The 27,536-nt window shown below is 19.1% G+C and overlaps 4 protein-coding genes and 1 pseudogene across 5 annotated transcripts; 1 reads left to right on the top strand and 4 right to left on the bottom strand.

Annotated features, from left to right (window-relative positions):
- The first annotated feature begins 1,208 nt into the window (after nt 1-1,208).
- PmUG01_00011100 lies at nt 1,209-2,921 on the top strand (annotated as a pseudogene). The gene has a single exon. A coding segment is annotated over exon 1 (1,713 nt).
- Nucleotides 2,922-5,563: 2,642 nt separating this feature from the next.
- Nucleotides 5,564-6,454, bottom strand: PmUG01_00011000 (fam-m protein; the record flags this gene model as incomplete). Its single annotated transcript, XM_029008896.1, has 2 exons — nt 5,564-6,232; nt 6,371-6,454. 2 exons carry the CDS (start codon nt 6,452-6,454, stop codon nt 5,564-5,566), a joined length of 753 nt encoding a protein of 250 aa, XP_028858938.1.
- Nucleotides 6,455-9,736: 3,282 nt separating this feature from the next.
- Nucleotides 9,737-10,751, bottom strand: PmUG01_00010900 (fam-l protein; the record flags this gene model as incomplete). Its single annotated transcript, XM_029008885.1, has 2 exons — nt 9,737-10,588; nt 10,665-10,751. The coding sequence occupies 2 exons, from the start codon at nt 10,749-10,751 to the stop codon at nt 9,737-9,739; spliced, it is 939 nt and encodes a 312-aa protein (XP_028858937.1).
- A 9,846-nt stretch (nt 10,752-20,597) lies between these two features.
- PmUG01_00010800 (fam-l protein) lies at nt 20,598-21,589 on the bottom strand (the record flags this gene model as incomplete). The annotated part of the gene is made up of 2 exons (XM_029008874.1): nt 20,598-21,386; nt 21,515-21,589. 2 exons carry the CDS (start codon nt 21,587-21,589, stop codon nt 20,598-20,600), a joined length of 864 nt encoding a protein of 287 aa, XP_028858936.1.
- Nucleotides 21,590-26,035: 4,446 nt separating this feature from the next.
- On the bottom strand, nt 26,036-26,921 carry PmUG01_00010700 (fam-m protein; the record flags this gene model as incomplete). Its single annotated transcript, XM_029008863.1, has 2 exons — nt 26,036-26,713; nt 26,838-26,921. The coding sequence occupies 2 exons, from the start codon at nt 26,919-26,921 to the stop codon at nt 26,036-26,038; spliced, it is 762 nt and encodes a 253-aa protein (XP_028858935.1).
- Nucleotides 26,922-27,536: the final 615 nt, after the last annotated feature.

The raw sequence follows: 27,536 nt of genomic DNA, 5'->3' as shown, positions 1-27,536 counted from the left end.
AATCTCATATATAAAAATTAAAAGAAGATATATTAATTCTATATAGAAAAAAAACAAATAAATAACAAAGAACCTTCATCGTAATATAATTCATAAAAAATATTTATTTTAACTATTATAATAATTATTATACTATTATAACTTCTAACATATTCATGAAGAAAAAGACAACTCACTCTATATGTGAAATAATAATAAAAACAATTTTTTTTTTATTACATTTTTTTTTTTTTAAATATATTTAATTATCTCATACGCATATTGTTAGAATTAAAATATAATGATTCTTTTAAATTTATATATAATATTTAATATATATGAGAATATTTTATTTTACAAAAACATAATATATAAAAAAAGGAAAAATAATTTGTTATTTTTTTTTTTTTTTTGCCTTAAAACATAAGTTATTACGTAGAATGACTAAAAAGACATATAGTAGAGATATATAGAATAATAGTGATATATAAATAATCGAAAAATATAATGATATTACACATCACATTTATTTTATTATAAATCGAAAGTAAAACACGTATCATAAAAGTTTATTCATATTGTATGTGTAATAAACTGATTATAATTAAAAATTTTGATTTATATATTAATATATATTGTTATTATATTACAAGTAAAAAAGGATTTTAATAACAAACTTTTTTAATGATTCTAATAAAATTATAAAATTTTTTATTTTATTTTTAATTAATGATTACAATAAATTTATATTATAATAATATCTAATTTTTCTTTACGTATATTTATTTTCATTATAAATATTTATATTATACTAAGACAAATGTGATAAATATAGAACTAATAATTTATCATTTCCACATAATATAATAGTAAAAATTAATGGATAATTATATAAATATATGATTCTGTGTATCTTTTAAAAATACCTTTATTGATGAAAGTGTTTTTTTTTTTAACAATCATATATTTAATTCACAAAAAATGCCTTTTTTATATATTATGCTTACGTTTTAGTTAAATTTCTATTCTATTTCTATATATTAAACTTTCGGTGATAATGATTAAGTTGAATTTCATTGAGTGAGTTTATATCATTATAACGTATAATGAAAATCAATTAATTTAAATTGAAAAATATCAATTTAACTTTAAGAATATATAATCGTTAATAAAAGGGAAAATTCTAAACTTTTCATAGAAATAGTATCTATATATTTATAGCATTTTAAAGGATCAAAGTATATTCCTAAATAGATATTCCAGTATAATCTTCAATTTATATAAATATGTACTGAAATTTATTTATTTTTCTTTATAGCATTTCAATTAAATTATATATTCATCTTTAAATGAAAATAATTAGAAGGTGCATATTTCTCTATAATATTCGTTAATTAATATAAACTAATTCTGTTTCTGATAATATTATATTTATATATTAAAGCTTATGTTTTAATCTATATAAACTATTCTATCTTATTTCATTATTAAAAAAAAACGAAAAAAGAGAGTTGTTAAGGTTTTTTTTTTTTAAATTCACTGTTAATATAAAGGAATATATTATATATCAACATATAATCTATCATTATTTTTATTTATATAAATACTAACACGATAAGAAATTAATTATTGCTATTTAAATCCCATATACTTATATACAATGCCATCCATAAGTGCACAGAGAGATGTAAAATTTATCATTTTGTTATTTTAATTATATATATTATTGAATTCAACAATGGGTTTTTCAAAAATTAATATAAAAATCAATTTCATGAAAGTATAATTTTTCTAAATTATATATAATAATTATTATTATTTTATTTTTTGGATAATTCGGTGTAATTCTTATTTAAATATGAAAATGAATTTAATAGTTATATCTCAAGATATCCATGGACTAGGAAAAATCCCGAACAGTATTGTAATAAAAGAAAAAACGGTTTTTCACAGATTACTAATGATACTTTTATTACTGCATGCCAATATACTGACATATATATAATTAAAATAAGGGATCTTTATAAATCTGATAGACACAAACACTGTATATATGTGAATTATCGAATAAATAAATAAAATCAATATAGTAAACATTTTAGTTGGTTTGATGGTTATAAGGAATCTTCCACTTATATAAGTAATACATGTGCTCAAAAAATAAAACAACTTGATAGACATATTTTATAAAAACTTACAGATCTATATAGTCTATATAAGGGATTTAAACATTTTATAACCGAAAAGAATAAAGTTACAACTAGTTGTGATAATCTTAAAAAGTGTCACAAGTTTTATATCGAACATTACGAGGAATGTGAAGCAAATGAAATTAACGCGTTTTGTGAAGAGTTAAGAAATTTTAAGAAATCATACAATGAAACAATGAGCGATGTAACTATTTGTCTCTATGTACCAAAAATTTTATAACTTCCAAAAAGTTATCTTTTTGCTACCAGTTTAACAGATTCCGCATTACCAACATCTTTTAGCGTATTTTTTTTATATAAGGTTAGTAAAAATTGTACTTAATATGTCGAATATTCTACCACAATGCGTATATACATGTTCACAAAAAATTAACTGCATAAAAGAATTATATTTTTATGTATATGTTATTTTTCATATATATTACTCCAATAAAATATTGGTTACATATTCGTTTAAATAGGAAAAAAATAATTGAACTTGAAGAAGAAATAAGAGTATCCTTACCAAATATACAAGATATAAATAGAAATTCTGGAGGAAATTTTCATAATATATGTTATCAGCCTCAAGGATATCCTTCATACTAAAATTATAGTTTATAATATTACCAATAAAAAATCTAGAAGACACCTATATGAGAGATTAATACATGTGAAAAGTTATTAATAAATAAGATTAACTAAATATAAACAAATTAATAAAATTTCATAAAAATTACAATTATATTGATATAAAAATTATTCAAAGAAAAGGTTAACATATATACAGCACTAATTTAAGAATTAGTACCAGAAAAGTACGCTTATACCTGAGATTTTAGCCAGAATGAAAAAAAAATAATTTTAAAACATGAATATATAGCACAAGATTATTCAATAAATATTGATTTTCCTATATAGTAATATGAAGTAATATTTGTTACAGAAGTATTAATAAAGGATAAGAGGAAAAAAAAAAAGTTTTAATAGCAACACCAATAATATTACTATATAAGATAAAACAAACGTTAAAATAAAAAAACAACCAAAAACATAAAAAATTTATATATTTTACTTATGAAATCTGTATCCTAAAATTTTTAATATTATTTTTCCCTTTAAAATTATGTTGAATTGAATATTTAATCCAATGTAGAAAAATTTCAACATTGTTATATTCATGTTGAATCCATCATATGTAGAAGTTTATTAAGAATATATATACATGAAGATAAGAAACAAAAATAATAATGTTGATGGAGCTTAAATTAAAGTATTTCTATCTATTAGTTAATAATTCTTAAATAAGTTCTTCTCAAGCGCTATTCTTAATTTTTTGTTCTGCCATTTAAAAACTTTTTTATGTATAATATTGAAGGAGGGTAAACAAATGGATATAAGATAAATAAGAACATATATAAAATTACATTATTATTATTATTATTATTTTTTTACTAAAAAGTATTATAATTTAAACAAAAAATGTTTATATATCTATACATTATTTCTGTTAAGTTTATATTAAACAGAATATTCTACATATATTTCCATATATTCTAAAGCACATAATATGCTAACACGTAATGGAACAGAAAAATTAAAAAGAATTTCTTTCCTTCTTGAATATTCAAAGAAAATTCCATTTTTATAGCCTCCATGGAACTAAATATATATATATAATTATACATATGACATTTTAGAAATGGAGGTTCCCAAATTTAATCACATAAAAATTTTAAGTGCAGTTTTATTTTGTGAATTAGATATTTCAGAATATTCATTCATTTAAATCGTTGTACATAAGCATATGAAACCTAGGATTTTACTATATATAAGAATTTTAGATATTAACTTAGATATTACATTTTAAGGATTATACTTAATGTCACACTCAAAATAGTCAAACAAAAAATATGTAATACTGAAATTTTTTTAACACTACCAAAACATTAACATGTTCATATATAAATGATAAATACAAAAGTTCTTATAATAGCGAAGCACATAATATTATTTTTAATGAACATTTCAATATATTAATGATATATTTTTTTTAGACGGAAGTGCTCAGTATATAGTTAATACTTCTAATATATATAAGGACACCATTTTGTTATATTTTAATCAGCATTTTCCATTTTACTCTAATTATTTATTAATTAATATATATATCAATATATATATATATAGAGAGAGAGGGGAATGAATGATAAGGTATACATCAAAAATAAATTACAAAAATAATAAAGTATCATCCCCTTACAAATTAGTTTATGTAAAACCAACTTAAGATATTTTTAACTTAATTAATATATAAAAATTTGTGAATTAGTTTCCTTACTGATTGAGCATATTTTAATAATTTACCTTCTTTAAAAAGCAAAAACTTCAGATACAAAAAATTTGATTTCATTTATATTTGAAAATAGAAGAATTAAATAAAAAAATTTCTTACAGCTTAAAAAGGTATCTTTAAAATTCATATTGTATTCATTTTTATTCTTTCTTATTCATGTATAAAAATAAAAAAAATATTTATATTTCTTAAATCAGTAAAGTATATTTTCTATATTTAAAAAGAATTAATTTTACACTTAATAATATACACAAGAGCATAAAATAAAGTAAAATTGTAAATGGAGTAAAATTAAAGTATTAACCGTATTCGCCAAACTCAGAACCTTATTTAAAAAAGCTATTATTTTATTATATATTTATAATATCCCATGTATATCACGAAAAAAAAAAAAGATGATTCTTAAAAGTTATTACGTAATAAATATATTTTATATTATATTCCTAGTAAAAATTATTATATATATAATTAAAATTATGTTTTTTTTCTTGAGTAAAATATATGCACTATAATATAATACATTCACTTCAGTTGATTATATACAAAAAAGAACATTTTTATTTTTAACATAAAGTCAACCATGTATTTGTTTTATTACCTCTATCAACAGCCATTATAGAATTGAAGAAAGTAAAAAATGGAACACATGTATTTTATATTTAATAAATAAATTCTAATATAAAATCAACAAAATTATATTAATTTTAATATTATATATTAATTTTGATTCAATATATACAATTTTAGTAGCAATCTATTTTAACACATAAATATATATATTATTCAATAATATTTAATTATTTTGCAAGAGTAAGTTATAATACAAAATGAAAACCCCTAAAACATTCAAATGCACAAAAAATCGAAAAACATAATTTATTACTGTTCGTATAAAAATAATGCTTTATACACATTTGTATTTATAAAATTATATCAATAATAAGTATGACTATAATGTAGATAAAAATAAAGATATTATACATAATTCTTCTTACTAATAACTAATTTATATGAAAATACAAATTTCTTATTGTTTCGTTTACTCTGTTATCAACTTAAATATTTGATATTTTTCATTATTTCTTAAGATCTTATAAATAGCTATTATAATTAAGATTGATAACATAATGAAAGTTACTGCAAATAATAATATAAAAACATGTCCTTCATTATTTAAACCTAGTATTCCTTTAAGGAATTGTAAAATCTGATTATCTATTCCATTATTGGTTGCACCTCCAGACGTCTTCTCGAATTTACATGATATAGATAATCCTATACCCAAAAGGAAAAAAAAAAAAAGCATAGCAATTCCATATCTATATTTTCTAAATTTTATTTTTTTTAGTGCTATATCACCAATTCTCTTGTTTTTTTCAATGTAATCATCATAATCTTTTTTTTTTATCCATTTTTTTTCAAAATGGAAATGTTTTCCATCAAACATTCCATTTCTATAATCAATAAATTCTGTATAATATTGCGCTTTATTTAATAGACCTTTATTAAATTTTCTGTTTTTACTTTTTAACACATTTTCTTTATCATATGAATCTTTTTTTTCGTACTTTACTTTATTTGACATATCTTCTTTTAAATCTGCAAACTTTGAATATTTATTCTGTTTATATTTTACTAATATTCTATATTGTCTTCTAACTAATTTTATATCTAGTTTATAGTTATCTAACGACGTTCTGAACATGTACTAAAAAAACAAATAATAAAATATAAATATTTGCTATTTAATAGAAGATACAAAATAATGGTAAATAACAGTACTAATAAAAATAAAACACAAAATATAGAAAAATTTAAATATCATTAAATGATATTTTTCTATTACATCATTGTCAAAATGACATATCCAAGTTAACAGGATATACGCAGAAATTTTAATAAATAAGATTGATATAATACTTTGTTCCATGTTATATATTTTTAATATTTTTATTATATACAATAATAAAGGTATTACTAATATTATACTTACAAAGATAAAGGATAGTACAATATATATTTGATTTTTGTTTTCTATTATTTTTCACTTTTTTGTAAAATTATAATAATATATATTTAACTATAAAAATTTATACAGTATTTAAAAAAAATAAATTAAACTAAATATATTTCTCAAATTTTTTATCCAAATGTCATTCAAATAAAAAAAATAAACTTTGTTAAATTAATATATTTTGAATACATGAACAAATAATAAAATCATACAATTTTATTATTTATTGTAGTACACTAATTAAATATGTTTTTTGCTATATTTTTTCAAAATAAAATAAAACAATATATATATATATGTTTTATTTTATTTTATTATATTCTGAAATATTCTTTTTACATACAATATATAATGTAGAGAATATAGATAATTGATTATTTTGTATATAAAAAGAACAATAATTTCTTTTAATTGTGTTTTTCATCTAATAATTCTAATTATATAAATATAATATTTTTAAAAAACCTTTAATTTCTAATAAAATATTAAATATTATAATATATTAATAAATACAGAAAAATATATTATATGCAACTTCCTGTTGTATATTATTTATAGTAATGATCTTAGTACTATATAAGCATATGCATTCTTATATAAAATATTATATATTTATAAAATATAATTAAATATATATCTACTACTCTATGTAGTAATGTATGTTCTAAGCGTAAATAAAAAGCATCTTTTCACCTTTGCAAAATAATTTGTGAACAATATAATTTTTAATTAAGTTTAATTTATATCATTATTATTATATTATGAATCTTTTTATTCACCTAATTAAATTATTCATATTTTTACTTGAATAATTATATGCATTCAGAATAATTATTATTACAGTTAATAAAAGGAAAATAGGGTTTATTCTAAAAAATAATCAAGAAATAATGCATACAATTTAATTATTTAAAATATATATATAATGCAATATATTCATATAATAATATTTACTACGAAATATTCATATAAAAAATATGGAAATATGACTTTATAATTTACTATAATATAATAGTTAGTAATTTTGTTCTTTACAATTTTAAAACGAATAATTTATTCTTTTATAAATATATCATGTCTAAGAAAAATATTTAGAAATATAATTTAAACAATGAACATAAATAAATAGTTTTTTATTAAAAAGATGTTTAAAAATAAGGATATGTTGTATTCAGTTATTTATCTTCCTCATTTATTATAACATACTAATTTATAATTATAAAAGTACGACGTATAATAAAATTTGTGCTAATCATCTAATATTAAACATTTTTTATTTTTTAACCTAAAATATTACTGTTACACGGAAATAGTCAATAATTTATAAATAAGTAAAAATAAATAAATTTACAATAGTATTTTTAAATTACGGGAAAAAGAAATACGCAAAAATCAATATTATCGTATTCTTATTGTTTTTAACCATTTATAGTGTAATTGCGATATTTATGATGGATCTTATTTAGTATACATATATAATCATAATATCATTGCCTTAATTTTTATCTCAAAATTAATATTTCCATTATATATATATGTAAACAAAATCTAAGAATTTATAATAATATATTTTTAACTTAATAAAAAATGTACCCTATATATATTAAACACTTAAGATACATTTCCTTATATAAGGAATTCATTCTTTTTAGAAAAGTCCTTTTTCTCTAAACATCGTTGTTCTTTTTTTTATTAATATTACCTATATTTGTATAAAATTCTTATATTTTTGTAAACGTAAAATGTCATATGCAAGCGTTTTCCATTTTTTTTAATATAGCTAATTTTTTCATTAAATAACTATATCTAAAATTATATATAAATATATTCCTATTAATGTTCCAGAATTTGTTCCATTAAACTGCTTATCATATATTATTTATGTTATTTCATTATTTCATGTATATTATATTTATATATATACTTCGTCTTTAATGTATGATATTTTCAATGTTATAACTATATAATGAAATTCGTTTTTGTTTCTTAAAAGATTTTATCTAAGAAATAAGTAAAATATTCTTATATCTATAACGGATATTTAGTTCAAAATTTTTTTTATAATTTGTAATTTTTTAATGTACTTATTTATAAGAATATTACATTCTTTCTTTAATACACATAGAAATTAAACATAAGTATATGTTTCTTATGGTATATATTTTAAAAAGTATTTCATGTAAATAAATTTTCTTAATAAAATTCTTTCTCCTTTTATACTGTTATGAGTTTAAGCTATATATATTTCTCCATATGTATTTATTTTTCCAATTAATCTATATTATATACTATTTGTACAAAGATTATATAAATTAATATTCATACATACAAGTTATAAGAAAAAAAATATAACATCCTAATAATTTTAACATAATAACTTATATTTAACTATCACATCATTTTTTATTTGTTTAAACGTTTATTTTATTTATATATTATTTTAAAGTTATAATATTTTTATATACCTATGTATTTTATACATCTATAATGTATTATATATTATATTAATGAATATGCCTATGTAATGATTCATATATATTAATACGATAATTTATTTTATTATAATTTAGGTTATATTTCCCTTTGTATTAAATATATCATCTGCTTTATAAATTTTCCATATATAATAACTCTTATAATTTATTACAAAGAACAATGTATATATTAATGCAACAAATTATATTCATTCGTTTCATTAAATACAAAATAAGACGCATTTATATCTATTTATAAGGAATTAATACATATATCTAAATATATCAAGAAATAGCAATTTTATATAGAAATAAGACAAAAAATAGAAAATGTTATTTCTTTTAGTTCAAATATAAATTAATGAACTACCTCAATAATATTATATGAATTGTCATGTTATGTATTCATTATAATTCATAAAAAAAAATTTTCATGAAAACCGATATATATACAAAAATATATTTTTTAAGCCATAAATATGTAATTATACTAAAAGAGTACACTAAAATACATATTTAAGAATATTGTAAAATTCAAATTCATCAAAAGTTCAGGAACATAATTTTTAACTATGTTGTAAAAAAAAAGAACATGAGTTAGAGGCAATTATAAAATTTTAAAACATATATATATTGTTAATAAGTATATATGTAAAGACATTACGATTATTACGTTATATTATATACTTCATTACAGAAATGAACATATTCCACACCACATATTTTATACTTTCCTTAATTTAATTTTTTCATATTTTTTAACTTTTTTATGGTAATAATAAACTCCTAATATAAGTGTGATACCTAATATAATAAAAGGTATAACATAGATTAGATAACCAAAAAAAACCGGCGCATAATTATATCCTGCTTCCTTCCCAGCATCTTTAAATATTCCCTGAACTTTTTGAAGCTTTTTTAGAAGATTTGGTGTTTTTTCCATAGGCTGGAACATCCATTTTATATAAGACGAACTCAATGTTTCATATAAGGTACGGAACCAGCCACTTACAAATAAGTTCAATAACTTGGTAATCCCATATATAAACCCACAATTTGCAGATACATCTAATATAAGTCCTATTGATAACAAAAAAAACAAAAAGAGAATTGGTGACCTCAGTAGTGATCCCAATTTTTTTCGTATTATTTTTTTGTAAACTTTATTACTGATTGCCCTATTGTTTTTAACAAAATTCTCATAATCAAGTTCCTTGAATATTTTTCTTTCTATATAGGAATATTTTTTTGTTTCAAATATACAAGATTTATTTATTATATCTTTTTTGTGGACTCTTGCACCTTGTGATAAATTTCCATTTGATAATTTCCTTTTTTCTGTTGCCCATTTATCATTATTATATATATCTTTTTCATCGTTTACTCCATTTGGTATCCCTTCTTTTAAACATACAATACTTGAAGCCTTATCCGTCTTATATTTTGCCAGTAATTGATAATTTCGTGCATATAATTTTTGATGATTTCTATAGCATTCAGCCAAAATTTTGTTATGCATACCCTGAAAAAGCAAAAAAAAAAAAAAAAATGCATTATTTAAACGAATCATCTCGAACTAAAAAAAAGTACTAACAAAAATAAAGCACGAAGAATGTAAGTCATACGTTTATTTTTAAATAATATTATCATACCCTATAATTATGAAAATAACATATCCAACTTAAAAAGATGAAACTATAAATTTTAAAGAATAACAGTAACTTAACTTTTTTTCCCATAACGTATATCATTAAAACGGTAATATTCTGAGAAGGGGTACTATTAAAAATAATATAATATTCTTTTAATTATAATGGACACTATTATTGTTTTTTTATTTATATATTTTTTTTTTATTTTGTAGAAACATAATAAGAAGTATATAACTATAATTTTTTTTACAACAGATACAAAAAAACTTTAATTAAAATTATATAAATTGAAATCATTAATAAATACTTAAAGCATATAAATTATTAATTTCATATAATAAAATAATTAGAAAAAATTTTTATTAATTCATTTTGAAATAATATAAAATATATTATGATTATTTAATATTCGAAATATTGATTCTATTTGGAATATAGAATGTAGAGAATATAGATAATTCGTTTATTTATACATTAAAAAAAATATTATTGATTTTAACAATGTTTTCCTATTAATGGCTCCAATTTTATAACTATTATACTCTTGAAAAACTTATTATTCTTAAGAAACTATTAATTATTATAACAAAATAATAGTAGAAGTAATAGATGAAAAAAATATTTTTCTTAGATTTTTCTTTTATATTGCATTATTGGAATTAGGTATACCATAAATCTAATTTTTCTTTTTTCTGCTAGAACATATATAAAACATCAAATTTATAACAAATCATTTAATTAACTAAAAATATATATATTTTAAAAGGTAAATAAAGACTCATCTTTTATTTTTGTAAAATATCTTTCGAGTGTTATAACATTTAATCATCTGTAATATGTATTATTATTTATGAATGAAAAGTTTGTAAATTTATCAACTTATTTCATTTTATTTGTTTAATTTAATATATATTTAGACGAAATAATATAAAAAAATAATATATAAACAAATAAAGGGTAGAATAGTTTTTGAATAAACATAGGAATAATCTTGGTATAATTATATACATGTTTAATTCCATTAGAACTAATAATGAATATAATATGTCAATTTATTTTTACATAGATTTTTAATAATTTTTATAAAAAGACTTTAGCACTAATAATTTTCTAAATTAAAAAGTAAAATAAAAAATATATTTTAAGTTTCTCATTTAAATATAAAGTTTTATTAATCTAAAAATTGATAAAGTTCTATTAATAATTAAATTATTAAAGAAAAACAGTATTCATAATTATTCATAATTTCATAATTGATCTATGAAAAAAATATAGATATTCATTAAAGAGATCTTAAATAAATTTAGTTATGAAACATATAATTATCATAATAAATTTTTCATAAAGATGATCTCTTATTTTTACCTTTAAATAAGAAATACATATGACCACAAAAGAACCCATAGTTTTAACTTTAGTGTAAGAGGAACCGTGTAATATATTAAAAATAAAAGCAAAATATAACAAATTTTTAAAAATAATAATTGAATCGTTTATTAATAACTAAAAAAAAAAAATGTATATTTTTTAAAAATATAAGTTACTTTATAAGAGAAGTCATATAAATTGTGAATGTGCATATTAAAATATCGATCGTGTATATATTATAATAAAAATACAAACGAAACATTTAGGACGCCTAAAAATTGTATGTAAAGAACATACTTTACTGTAACTACTGAGAAATATCAATATCACATTTTTATTTATCCGAAAAATATATTACATCTATTTTTTATGGCATGGAACCAAATTACACTCCAAAATAAATTATAATACTAAAACAAATATAGAAGATGCGAACTATTATAAATATTTAAGGCAGAATTGTTTGCTTTTCTGTATTAAAATATATTTGTATATTATATGTGTTACATAAAAACAAGTTGTGAATATGCAGTTAATATTTTTTAAGCACAATTTTATTAATAATAAAGAAAAATTTTCATAGATCATTAAAAAAAATATTTCTCATAACAGTATACTAATTATAAGTAGCCTTTAATTTCATGTCCTCTTGCTTATAATGTTTATTCTAAAAATTTTACCGATACATTTATAAGCAGTAAAATATATAATAATGTAACTTACAATAATACAAATGTATATATCTCCTCCGAAGAAATTAATCTCCTTCGTAGTTCTTAACCTAGTATATATAGAGAATTACTCAATGGAATAAGAAATAAAAAAAGTAATAAAAACTGTAAAAAAAATCTTATGGAGTAATTGCTAAAGAGAATTCATACATGCTAAATGTTTTAAACCTTTCTTCTCGATATGATATCTACGTTTCTGAATATATGTATAGGATTAAATCCTATATATAATATTTTTTCAAGAAATATATATGTATCTCTTCCAGTGAATTATATATAACATACATCAATATTTTTTCTAATTTATTGTATACAAATCCAGAATTATCAATAATTTTAACCAACCTTTTTCATCATAATCTAATTCAGCATTATCATAATAATTGTCTAAATCATAATATCAATTTCCAAATAATATATTATTATTCCCATATAATAAGTTCCCCCTTATTTTCTAATAATAATATATAATTTGTTGAGTCTAACGTTTCATCTGTACCGTTCTAATTATCTAAAGATTTATCAGAGGTACACAACAAAGAAAAAATAATATTTTTATTATTTATAATGCCAAAAATTTACTCCCACATAAGGGAAAATTTCTTATAAGTATATATTTGTATATACAACATGAAGAAGATAAAAATATATAGAAAGCCTTCTTCTATATTATATTCATATAGCATTATTAAAATAAGAATTTATCCAAATAAAAAGAATAAATGTATATGTTTTAAATAAAATATAAGTTTTTTCCTTTTACTATGGTATTAATTTTAAAACGTACATATGTAGGTACAAATTTTGATGTATATATACAAGGTATTGATAAAAGGGTATAGTTAAATGCTTTGATATTTTATTTAGTTAAAATTGTAGTAAATTCACCAATAAAATGCATACATAAAGGATAAAAAGGAAATGATCATATTATAAATATTATTTTAAATATTTCCAATAAAGCTCGTTATAAAAAAGCAACATTAAATATAATAATTTCTAGTAGAACTAATTTTATCAGTTTATTCTCAAAAAAAATATATATATCATAATGGTTTAAAAGAACAATTCTAAATTTTTGTTATCAATACTTTTCAAAAAAAAAATAAAATAAAATAGTTTTGAGCATACGTTAGTAATTTTTTTTACAATTAGGATAAATAAAATATATGCTAAAAGAAGTGGTGCATTAGCATATATTAAGATTATAGTTATTACTTTTTGTCTAAGGTTCCTACTAATAATATCTGTTATTTTTACAAGTTATGCACTTTATAAATTATTTTATAATTGAAAAATACAAGAATATTTTATAATGTATAATAGTATTCTAGGAAAAAGAAAATAAAGAAATAAGACAAGTTTTTTCTTACAGCATAAATTATAATTTAACATGTGCGATATACCTAGGACATATAAAATATTTATACAAGAAAAATTTCGAAATGATATTATAGGATTTAGTTTGCATACACAATATTAATTTTTTAAAATGTACTGTCTAATCTATCTTTTTTATATACTCCTAATCATATTGTTTATATGGAATACTAAAATTTATATTTAATAAAAAAAGTATATTTTTTTATAATAGCTAAAATAAATCTTATTAAATTTAACAAATACTAAATTTATATTTTCTTTTTTCATTTTTTTTTGAAAAAAAAAATAAATTTATAATATTTATAGAAATGATAATTTTGAAAAAAAGAATAAAAAAGTAATTGCAGACAGAGAAATGCAATTAGTAAATGTTATAATTTAAATAAAAAAAATTACCATAAAAAAATACTTTAAATAATTTAGAATATAAAATTATATAGATAAGATATATTAAAAAAATATATAAAAAATAACATATAATACAATAAAGGAAAATTCATAATTCATTATTTTCCTTTTTAATAGCATTATGCAGGAATTAATAGTGAATGTATTTTTTATTAATTTATAAATAAATATTACCACAAATCATATATTAAACTATAGCTTTTATGTAATTGATAAGAAATATGTAAAATCTTGAAATTTATAGTATGCCATATAATTTTTATCATATTACAGTATTTCACAATAATAAAAAAGTTATTTTTTTATTTAGTGTTTTCATAATTATAGAGTATATATATATTGGTATATATATAATTAAAAAAAAATTTTTTAAATTCCTTTAAACAATACCTTCATATGGGTGTCCATTACATCGTCAAAATTTACAATTTTGTGATCATATAAAATAATACTATAGCGCTTTTTAATAAATAATAAAAATATATATAACATGTAATAATAAATATTATATAAACATGTAAACGTCTATATATTTTCTATTTTCTAATATTCCGTGTAATTAATGGAATTAGTAATTTTTATAGCATTATATTTTTCCTATATTATTTTATCCATATTGTACTCATAAAAAAAATCAATGTAAATTTAAAACAGTTAATCATACATATTCAGTAAAATGACAGTATTAACTATAAACAATTTTTATTTTTCTTGAAATATTTAGTCACGTTATAAGTGAAGTCATATAACACAGGTGATTAGCGTTATTAAATATATACATTTAATTCATATAGTTATATCTATTAATTCATTTATATTTACATTAATGTATTAATATTTTTTTAGAATATTGTAGATATAATATCATTTGTAATAATCATTTCCCATATATATAACTTTTGTTTTCATAGATTATGTTTGTTCTAATTTAGCATGTTCTTAATGATATAATAATAGGGTATATGTCTTTTTTTATTTTAATATTTTTTTAAAAATTAATTAATTTGCTCTATACATAGGTTCAGCTAAATTATTATTTTTACATTGTTTCATTAAGTAATATTTTTACAGTTATCCTTATTATACAACTACTAAATCTTTTTACAGAACTATTGCAACCATGAAGTCTATTGAAATATGTCCACGCAAACTTATATATGTTAATATATTCCCTAAAACTAGGATCATTACGAGTTTTATATATATGTATTTCATTCTACTTTAGAACTTTACAGATATTTATTTTTTCTAATTAATTTAATTTCTTCAAAACATATTTAACACTTTCTTACTACGGATAAGATAACATATGTATATCTAAGGGAATTTTTAAAAAAAAAAATATCTAATTATAATTTTTTTCTTTTTCGATATTCCATATAAATTCATTCATTAAAAGTAAACTTGCACATGTAATTTCCTTGTGCATACTATTTATTATTACATGTGTATATTTCTTTAGATACTATCTCAACGATGGTGTAAATTGTGAACATATGCATAAACATATAATTATAGTTCATGTTTACTTACACTTATTTACTTATGCGAAATTTTTTCTGTCATACCATGACAAACTATTTAATTTCGTGTATTCGCTTTTAACTTTACTTCTTATTCTTTTGTATTTTTTGTATTCTTTTTTTTTTTTTGCTTCCTCTATGCTTACGATGAATGAATTCATTAATTCCCATATAAATATCTTTAATAGAGCTAATCAAAAGTACGTTAACAATTTTGACGTAATGTAAATTGGACTACAGTTAAATGAATTTCCTTTCTAAATAATTAATTTTAAAAGTTTACTGTTCAGGTGACTTATAATATATATCTATTTTTCCTTTTTCCTTATTAACATCCGTAAGAGAAGTACATGTTTCAACGAACTTCATGCATTGCTCTTACTTTCCATTGTCATTTATCTGAATTTTATCATCCTTTTCATACTCTCTTATGCACTTGACGTTATTCTAAATTGTTCGTATCTATAACGGATGAACATAAGTTAGTAATATCAGTAATGACATGTAAATAAATTTCCAATAGGCAAACGTTTGTATACATATATATATATGTACACATGTTTTACCCTTTATGACATTTGGGCATAAATAATAAAAAATATACAAGGAAAAATAGTATAAAAAATGATATATATATTCGCGCTTGTCCTATACATAGAAAAATATATAATCGTGTGTAATACTACCCTATTAACTTCATAGATATGAATTCAGTTGTATACTTAAATTGTTTCAGTTATTGACATATAATTGTACTCCTATGATAAATACCTTATTTTATTTATCTTGCTTTAAACGGATTGAATTAGCATTAGTGTCTTTATAAAAATATTTTTCCCATGAATTTCTTTTGCCGGTCACATAAAATGAGTAAAACAACATAAAAAGAAATTTACATATATATGTATTAAGCTCAACCGTAATAAGGCATTTTTGTAATGATTTTATGAGATTAAATAGATAAATTAATCTGGCAAAGATATATCATATATGTTTTATTTGTTATTATTTTTAAGTGCCCTCTGTTTATATTAGACAACAAGCTTACATCGCCTCTTTTGATAATATAGTCAAATAATTTAACATGTTTTTACAAGTTTAAAAGTAACGATAAGTATTTTTAAATATAAGAAAGTACATATATTAAAATATGTAAATGGATATAGTACACTATGTAAGTATACATATGTGCAGGTACACTTGCACCTACACATAAGTACATACATACCTGTACATAAGCTCATATTTATACGCACATGTACATGTACACGATAAAGTAGCATGATTGATTATTATAAATTCTTTTAAAACAATTTTTTTCAGCTCTAGTACGTACAAGTCTCGAGAATATACAATTACTTCTTTATTTCGTAAATTTTATGTTTTTTATACCAATTAAGGGATGCAGTAATAAATAAAAAAAAAATCTGCAAACAATTACACTTCCCTTTTTTTCTGTTACTTTTGAATAAAACTTGAAAATGCAGGTATATCTTCGTTTTTACAAAAGCATCTTTGTAATTGTTTTCTTAATATAGAAAAAAAAGGGGGAAAAAATTAATTTCAAAAGTTTACAATTATACATATATTTTGTATCATTATAAATAACATTTCATTTTATTTTACATTTTTATATATTTCTTATTTTCATTTTCTACCAGTTACGCATCGTTTCGTAAGATAGGAATTTGCTTACTCTCCATTTTCTACACCATCGGAGTGACATTCTTTCTACGTGAATAAGTTGTCTTGATAGAGATTCTTGTATCCTAAAAAAATAAATATAAATGCTTAGGATTATCATATAGATAATTCATACCCGTACATATTGATAATGTATGCAGTTTTCACTTTTTACAATTATTAAAATTTTTTCATGCATACTCCATTAATATCTAAGCCTATGGTAAAAAATAGTATACAAAACGCAGAAAATAAAGTAAAATTTACAATTATAGTTACATTTATCATTCCAATTATTACAACAGGTCAGGGTAATACTCGCATTTCAGTGTCTCTTCACAACTGCAAAATGCAATTTATGCTTTACCTTAATTTAGAAAAGTATACACAAGAAATAATTCCATTAATATTTAATAATATGTTATTATTTTATTTTAATTTTTCGAAAACTAAATGCAAAAAAAAAAAGAAAAAAGCGGGGTAAAAAGGAGAAATATAAAAATGAAACGAAAGAGTCAATTTAAGTTGTTAAGAACCTTGTATGGATATATAGATATGTAATTTATATTTTTTAATCATATATGTTTGTATATATTAGAATATAATTCAAACTTATATAAAAAATAAATATACATACAATTAGAAGAATAACAGCTACAGGGAAAATTAAAAACCTAATAAGCAAAAGATTAAAAAAAAGTCTTTTTCTATTTTTTTTTGTTCATAAAAAATTATACTTAATTATCAATGGCAAAGAGAAACCTGTTCAAAATACTCTACTAATATTCCTTCTTGGAATTACATTAAAACAGAATATTTCGTTATATAAAATTCATGTACGGTATAAAAGTACATATAAATGAAAAACTAATAATTTTAGGGAATAAAAATAAATAATTTACAAATATCTTCTTCTAATTGCAAGATAATTTCTTATTATTATAATTTTTCCTTTAATTTTGCAATTCAAATAAAAATAGTTTTTATATCTTATATTAAAGAATATTTTTGTAATATATATCTCATTTTTATGTATTAGACATATTCTTTCTTTTATTTAACATCGTTTTTCAATTTTTCCCATATAATCTGTATATTTTTAAATATTTTTTAATTATTAATATTATTAACTATTAATGTATTATTAAAAAATAAAAGATGAAAAATTTTAGTAAATTCTTTTTAGAAAAATATAACATAATAATTTTTTTTAATGCTTAATAAAAAATAAAAATAGTTAAATAAGTTTACATTTTTAATATTGAAAACACGTGCAGATACATATATGCGAATATAAATCAAATAATATAATATATATACTAATATATAATGTATTACAACTTAATATTTATTTATTTTATTTTTCTTATACAGCTAAATATGTAACAGTTTTAAATAATTCAACTTCAAATTTTTCGATTTTTTTAGAATATTCCCATTTTATGTCTTATAAATATTACTAAAACAAAATATCGTATTATTTAAAAAAAAAATAATAATATCGTAATATAATTATTTTATATATATATATCGCAATAACAGAAGAAAAAATTATAATAATATACAGATATAATTCATATTATATAAATAAAATACATATAAATATTTTATATTAATATTTTTATTATAAATTTCTTCCCTTTCACTATACACACTAATTCGCATATATAACACTGCTATTATCTATCACTTTATTATATTTTTACAAAGAAAAAAACATGCATGTATTATTTTAATAATTAAAAAATACTTTTTAAGAGCAAGTAAATGTGATATATAAAATGCGTATTAAAATTATATTGTAATTTTCATATGATTTCATTAAAAAATATTTATTATGTAAAATTCATTCACGAAAATTATTAATAAAACATTCATTTATGAAATCATATACCTTAAACTTATATAAGTCAACGTTGTACAAAAAATATAGGGCTCTTAAATTCAACAAAATAAAACTTATGTGACCAAAAAAAAAAAATTTATATACCTATGCATTATTTACAAATACATAATAAATAGTTTTTTTAATTTCATTTTATTTAGATATGAGCGTTATAAATATAAATGCATTATTAATTTTGAATAAAAACATATATTCATAATTATATATATTTTTAAAATTATAGTAGCTTCTTCTTCCTATCGTTATATGCATGAAAAATAGAAAATATGTTCAAAAAAAAAATTAAATATATATTGTTATATTTTAATAATAAACATAAATATTTTTTTATTACCAATAATCATAACATAGATTCATACAGACATTTATGAAATTTTATTACTATAAAACAAAGTATGTATACATATCAACAAAACAAAATATATTAACTTTCTTTCAATGAATAGCAAAGAGCATACATTTATTGATAATTTAAAACTAATAATATATTTTCCTAATAACCTGAAAAAATAATAATTTTGTACTAGAACAAGATATACGATAAAAATCACTTTTTAGTTAGAATAAAAAATATCAAAAAAATTCTATAAAATCATTTGAAGTTTTCTATTATATATTAATTTTTATGTACAAATATAGGGTTTTTATAAAAATGAATCTAAATAGGAAAAAAATATATGTATTATGACATATATATTTAACATAAAAAATACATTATGATAAAAATTCAAATATATTAAAACGTTAAAATTCACTAAAAAGATATGAACGTATTTTTTTCTTGTGTGTAAAGTATGGCGCGTATATGCACGAGTAATTGCAAAATTTAGTTAATTATAGTTATTTTTAATAAATATATAAATAACGATATTGCGGATATTATTTCATATAAATTATTTCTTTATAAAAACATATATATAATCTTATTTACTTATCTTTTCCTGAACCTAATTTTTTCAAATTTTTTAACTTTTTTATGGTAGTATATAATCGCTAATACAAGTGTGGTACCTAATATAATGAAAGGTAAGACATAAATTAGATAAATCATAAAACTGCTTACATAAGATTCAGTTATGATCGTCACAGTCTTACTTTTACCACCACCATTAGAAGGTACCTTTTTTTTTACTTTTTTCATAAACTTGAAGAAACTACCTAAATAAGAAGTTCTCAGAAATTTATGTAAGTTCTTGAACCAATCAGGTGATAAGAGTTTCAATACCTTAAACAACCATCTTTTAATTCCGTAAGAACAAGAATAATCCAATATAAGTGATATTAATAACAATACAAATATTAATAGAGGTAAAGCATATCGTAATCCGTATTTTTTAAGTATTATTTTTTTGTAAACCTTATCACTAATTGTCCTGTTCCTTTTAAGAAAATCCATATAATCCAGTTCTTTGAATATTTTTTTTTCTAAATGGGAATATTTTTTTGTTTCAAATATACAAGTTTTATTTTTCATAGACTGTTTATTATCTTCTTCATCGTTTGATAAAGCTCTATTTGACAGTTTCATTTGTCTTGCGACGCCCATTTCGTAATAAGATGTATCATTTTTCTCTCGTATTCCATTATTTGGTAACTGTTGCATTAATTTTACACTTCTAGAAAGTTTATTCTGCGAACACTTTTCCAATAATCGATAATTTCTTCTATCCATTTTTATACCAAAATTGTGCTTTTCTTTCAAATATTTGTTAAACGTATTCTAAAAAATTAAAGCATATATTCGTAATTTAAAAGTATAATTAATTTCATTCTAACAAAAAGTATTAACAAAAAAAAGCATACAAAATTCATGAATGACACAAATTTATTTTTAAAATATTTTCTTACGAAATCATCATAAAATTGGCAAATAAAAGTTAAAAGGAAAAACGCGACAATTATAATAAATAGAATTAAATTCATTATTGTTTTTTTGAGTCTAATTATTTATATATTAATATATCCATAAAAGAATAAATTGACATTATTATAATATTAATTTAATGACAATGGAGAATTTTTTATTTAATTTTTTTATTATTTTTTATTTATTTCCAAATACATAACACAACATATATAAATATAATTTTTTTTTTTTTTTTGACAATACCAAAAAATAAAAATAGCTTTAAATATATATTATACAATTTCTATCTTAATTTTATTTTTTAAAAGATAATTTTGTTTAAAACAAAAATATTTTAATGTATTCATAATAATTCAGAATATATTATTAAATTATTTAATAGAATAATTAAATAGTTCTTTCTATTAGATCTTTTAAAAATAAAAAAACATATAAAAGTTCTTTATATTTCTAAATATTGAGATGATGTAAAATATGACGTGTAAATAATATAGAATATGTAGAATATATAACGTATAGAATATACGTAATACGCCATTCTCTACATTGAAATGATGACTAATTTTGACAATGTTTTGTTATTATTATTATTCTATAAATATTATATATCAAAAAAGACTATTATTATTGTGTCATTTTATTAATAAAGTTATAATAAGGATAAATATAAAAATCAAAAATTTTGCATAGCATTATATGATATATTAATTATAAAAATATCGTTCATAAATAGTCCGTAATATATTTAAAATATTGAATCTATAAAATACAACAAAATGTAAAAAACTATTTATATCTTAATGGTATATAAATTATAATTTTTATTTTTTAATAATTTTTTAAATTTCTTGTTTTAAATAATATATAGTTTATACTATTTAGCGTAAACAAAATATTTTAAAGCTATATTCTTAATTTATTATTTTATTTTTTATAAAATATATATATATATAAAAGAAATATTAATGTAATCTGATGAACAATATAATAAACTTCAAAAAATAAAGTAATTTTTAAATATATATAATATTATTATTATTATTTTTTCAAAACATAATTAAAAGTACCTTTCCCCCAAATAATTCAGTTCTTAGGCATACGTTTTTACATATGTTAGTCGTAATTTTTTTTTTTTTTTATTTTGTCTTCATCAGGAACCATATATAGACAATTTATACTATAATTTCCTTATGTTCTTTCCGTTCGAATATTTTCTTATACATACACCTTACTATACTTTTCTCGATTACCTTATAGTTTTTTCAATAGTAACTTTCCTTTTAATTTATATAAATTCACTTTTTTAAACTAAATTAACTCTTCATTACAATTATCACACTTCAAAAATATATTCACCTTGACAAAGGGTTCTTCAATTATATATATATAAAATTATTTCTGTTCATTATGTTTAGAATAATTCCTTTATGTCTTCCAAAGCATCTGAAAGATTTTAATTTTTATCAATATATTCTATTCTCTTCATATGTTTGATGGGTAAATATAAAAAAATTTTATTTGTTCAACGTATATGCTTTATTAATGCATTCTTTTAATATTATTATATATATCATTACAAATATTTCCGTTGGTATTTTTATTTTACAATTATGTAATTCTTTAAAAACTCATTTATCTTCGAAACTTCCTATAATTGTCGTTAACATACTTTATTGAACTCCGTTACCACTTATATGTATTTCTCTCTTATATATCTTAATCAATTAGTTAAATCATTCATTTAGGATATTATTCCATCATGAGTACTTCCTGAATTATCCATTTTTTTCATGTATATTTTTACATTACTTTTATAAAATGTAAAGGAGTTGTATTTACAGTTATTAACGTTCTTTTACGCACATTTATATCTATATGTTTTCTTATTTAATCTTTCTGTGTATTCTTTAAAGTATGTAATTTCCCTTATTTTTTCATGATCATTTTTTTCCATAGTTCGTTTAATATTTGAACAATAAATTAATATTCTATAACTCATTTTTTAAATTCAAATTAAACTCTCTAAATTATTCATAGTTGTTTTTTCTTTACATTTTGCAAGGAATACCACATATATTTCAAAGAAATGTCTCTTGACATCACTAATTTATCATTTTTGTATTTATCTAGTACTTTCATATGTACATCCATATTACGTTATTTGTGCGTTTTTTTTTCCTATATATATTTTTATATTTATATATGGCCATATCTCGATTTCAGCTACTTCTCTAATATCAACACATGATAAACGTTTGGATATTTTCAAGCTTTTTCAAAGAACATTATGCACTTATTATTAATAAATTATGATATTTTATCTTTTTTTAAAATTCTTTATTAATTATAAGAGTAAATAATGAACTTAATAATTTCTGGTTAGATTTTTTTTAGAAGAGGTTTTTTATATAAAGTATTCTATAAGGAGCAAAATTATACAAAAGCTCTTATATTATGTTAAAAGCACTGGAGAATTTTATTTTTATACTTAATAGTATGTAAAAATATACATTTTTTTATTCTTTAACATTTTATATTTAAATAAAAGATACTAATATAGAATAAATAATATACATTTTTCCTTTTATAATGTAACCATACCTTAGGGAATAACATATGTACTAAAAAAGTAAATTAGCATTTGTTCTGAAACAATGTGTTAATATAAATTAATTAATTTACAATAAAAGTTTAATTTATATTTTTTAAATAGAAATGTATTAATCATATTTTATGCACTTTCATATAACATATGTCAATCTTTATATAAGTATAATTATCTACATTGTAAATGAAAAAGAAATATTAATACATGAAAAAATATATCAGACAAACCATAAATAATATTATATTAATAATTATTTCATGAGAAAGTATATGATAGGTGATATTTTATACATACGTACATTTAAAAGGAGAAAAATAATGATTATTATGTATCTTTATAAATAATTAGTAAACTTATAAAAAATTTTCAAAGAATCATATGTAAATAATAAAAAATACTAAAATAAAAGAATGAAAATATAAAATTAAAGATTACTAGAGCTTTTAATAAAATGAAAATAATTACTAAAAATGAGCAGCATGAACTATTATAATTTATAGTATACAATTACAAGGACAATTTCTTTTTTTAATTACCATCAATAATTATGCATAATAAAGGGTTTATTGAATTAAGATAAAAACAAAAAATATAATTATTGATATGATTAAAATGCATATTATTAATGAGTTAAGGTAATTCTTAATTTATCCTTATAATCAAAAAGTTATATATTGTAGTTATATAATTACTTAACCAATGTAATTGTAGAAGAGGCATTTTCAACATACCTTTTTTGCTAAAAATAAAAATTCTGTCTTATACGAGAACAAAATACCTATAATTTTTTTTTATTGGTAATATATTTATTCATTAGTTATAAAATTGTTTCTAAGAAATAATAAATGGTAATTGTAGTTAATTCAAAATTTGTATTAATTAAATAAAAAAAATTTTAATTATATCAATGAGATGTTATACGACGGATAAATAAATAATATTAAAAAAAAAAAGAAAAGTATTTCATAAAATGATCTACAAATATCTGAATACAATTAATTCATTAATTTAATATATTAATGATACAAAAAGATAAATTAAAGAGATAGCTCGTTTATATATTAATTTTCAGTATAATATATATTTAAGCTATTTTAACAAAACTGAATTAATTGCAATATTAATAACAATAATAAAATTATAAATTGTTTTATGTCTTGATTTAATTTAAATATTTAAGATCCTCAAGTTATTAAGCATTTATAAATAATTTATTATTAAATGACTGTGTTGATATACATTTATAGCGTGAGTTATACAAAATGCTAAAAAAACTGGCACTTTGAATGATTTTTAAAATAAATATGTTTTGCTGAATATTTCTCAAAAACTGAATTTTGTATAATAAATATTAAGTCTTTTTCTATTAATATATATATATATTTTTTTTTTTTTTTTTTCCATGTACCAATAAACACTCATTTCCTTATGTAGAATATAAGCGAATACACATCTATTTTTAATTAAAAATAGTTAATAAATTTTTTTAAAAACCTGAATAAATAATAAAATTAGACCAAAATAATATATGAAATAATAAGAACAAAAGTTTATTACAAATATATATCATAATACATCCACAAAATTGTTTGAATTGTACAATTATAATTCATTTTGAAGCATAAAACTATATATCCAAAGAAATATAATTTAATATACAAATATATATATTATAACGTAATATTTATCTATGATGCAACATATAATTAAAATACAAGTTCCAAAACAATAAGACATTCAAATAAACAAATAAAAGTAAAACATATATTTCAATTATCATATATTAAAAAGTTCACGTGTACAAGTTCGGTTATAGTACAATAAAAATTATTAAAATTATTTCGTCACATTGAGGAATTCTTTACAGAAAAATATATATTTCTAATTATACCTTTTACTCCGTCATTAATTTAATTTTATTATATTTTTCATTATTTCTTAAGATCTTGTATATTCCAATAATAAGCATAACAGATAATGTAATCATAATTACGCTAAGTAATGCTAAATAAATATAAAATTGTTCATAATTCTTCAACTTATCTAAAGCATTATACAAAGTACCTAATAATGGATTATCTTTAATCTTCTCCCCCACACTACTCCAAAACTCAAAAGTTGGCAATACTGCTAATCCTACTCCAAACAACAAAAAAATAAAAAATTGAGTAACTCCGAAACCGTAACTTCTAAATTTTATTTTTTTTAAAGCTATGTCACAAATTCTTCTATTTCGTTCAACTAAATTATTATAATTTATCTTTTTTATCCATTTTTTTTCGAAATGGAAATGTTTTCCATCGAACATTCCAGTATCATAATCCACAACTTCTGTATAATATTGCGCCTTATTTAATAAATTTCTATTAAATTTTTTGTTCTTTTCGTTGGCCCATTTTTCACTACTAGATACATAATTTTTTTTGCACCTTTCATTAATTATTGAATCCCCTTTTAAATGCGCCATATTTGAATCCTTATCTAGTTTATATTTTGCTAATAATCGATATTTTCTTATACCTAATTTTCTATCATTATTGTAGTTGTCATAGAAATATTTGTTAAACTTTCCCTAAAAAATTAATGTATTTTTAATTTAAATAATAAATAATTTATGTTATAGAACAGTATTAATAAAAATAATATAGTAAGAATATTTAAAATAAATATTTCCTTATATATTATTTTTTTATTACGTTATTTCTAAGACCACATATCCAAGCTAAACCTATGAAAGCATATATTTTAATAAATAAGAATAACTTAATTCTTTGTTCCATAATAAAGGCCTTTAATATTCTAATATAAAAAATAAGTAAAGAATAACAATACTAATATAATATATTTTTAATAATAAAATGCATTATTACTTTTTATAAATTAAATTTATTAGTCCTTTGTAAATACCTAATAAATATATTAAGTGTAATTCATTTTATTACAACGACAAAAAAAGTTTTTAGAATATATCATAAATTATTTACCTAATCTTATTTTAATGTAAATGATTTATTCATTAATAAAATAATTTTAGTTCATTGAAAAATATTCAGAAATAAAAAATAAAATAATTATGTAATATAGTGTAGTAATTAAATAATTTTATTATTAAAACCTTTTAAAATAAAAAACGATTTCTAAATATTTATATATAGAGAGTTTATATAGATTATAGATAATATATAACATAGATAATTAATTCATCCTAATAGTAATAGAATAATTACTATTTCATAAATGTTACAAATTAATAATTTTTATTTTATATAAGTTATGTTTTTGAAATTTTTTTATTATTTCATGAAATGTATTAATTATTATTATAATAGTAACAATAGATGAAAATAACAATATATGACATATCGTTCTGTGTTATTAATATTACCTCCCTCAGT

The sequence above is a fragment of the Plasmodium malariae genome (genome assembly GCF_900090045.1).
Source record: "Plasmodium malariae genome assembly, contig: PmUG01_00_1, whole genome shotgun sequence".
Taxonomy (NCBI): Eukaryota; Apicomplexa; class Aconoidasida; order Haemosporida; family Plasmodiidae; genus Plasmodium; species Plasmodium malariae.
Note: the sequence above shows the minus strand (reverse complement) of the source record. Positions and strands in the feature narration are given on the sequence as shown.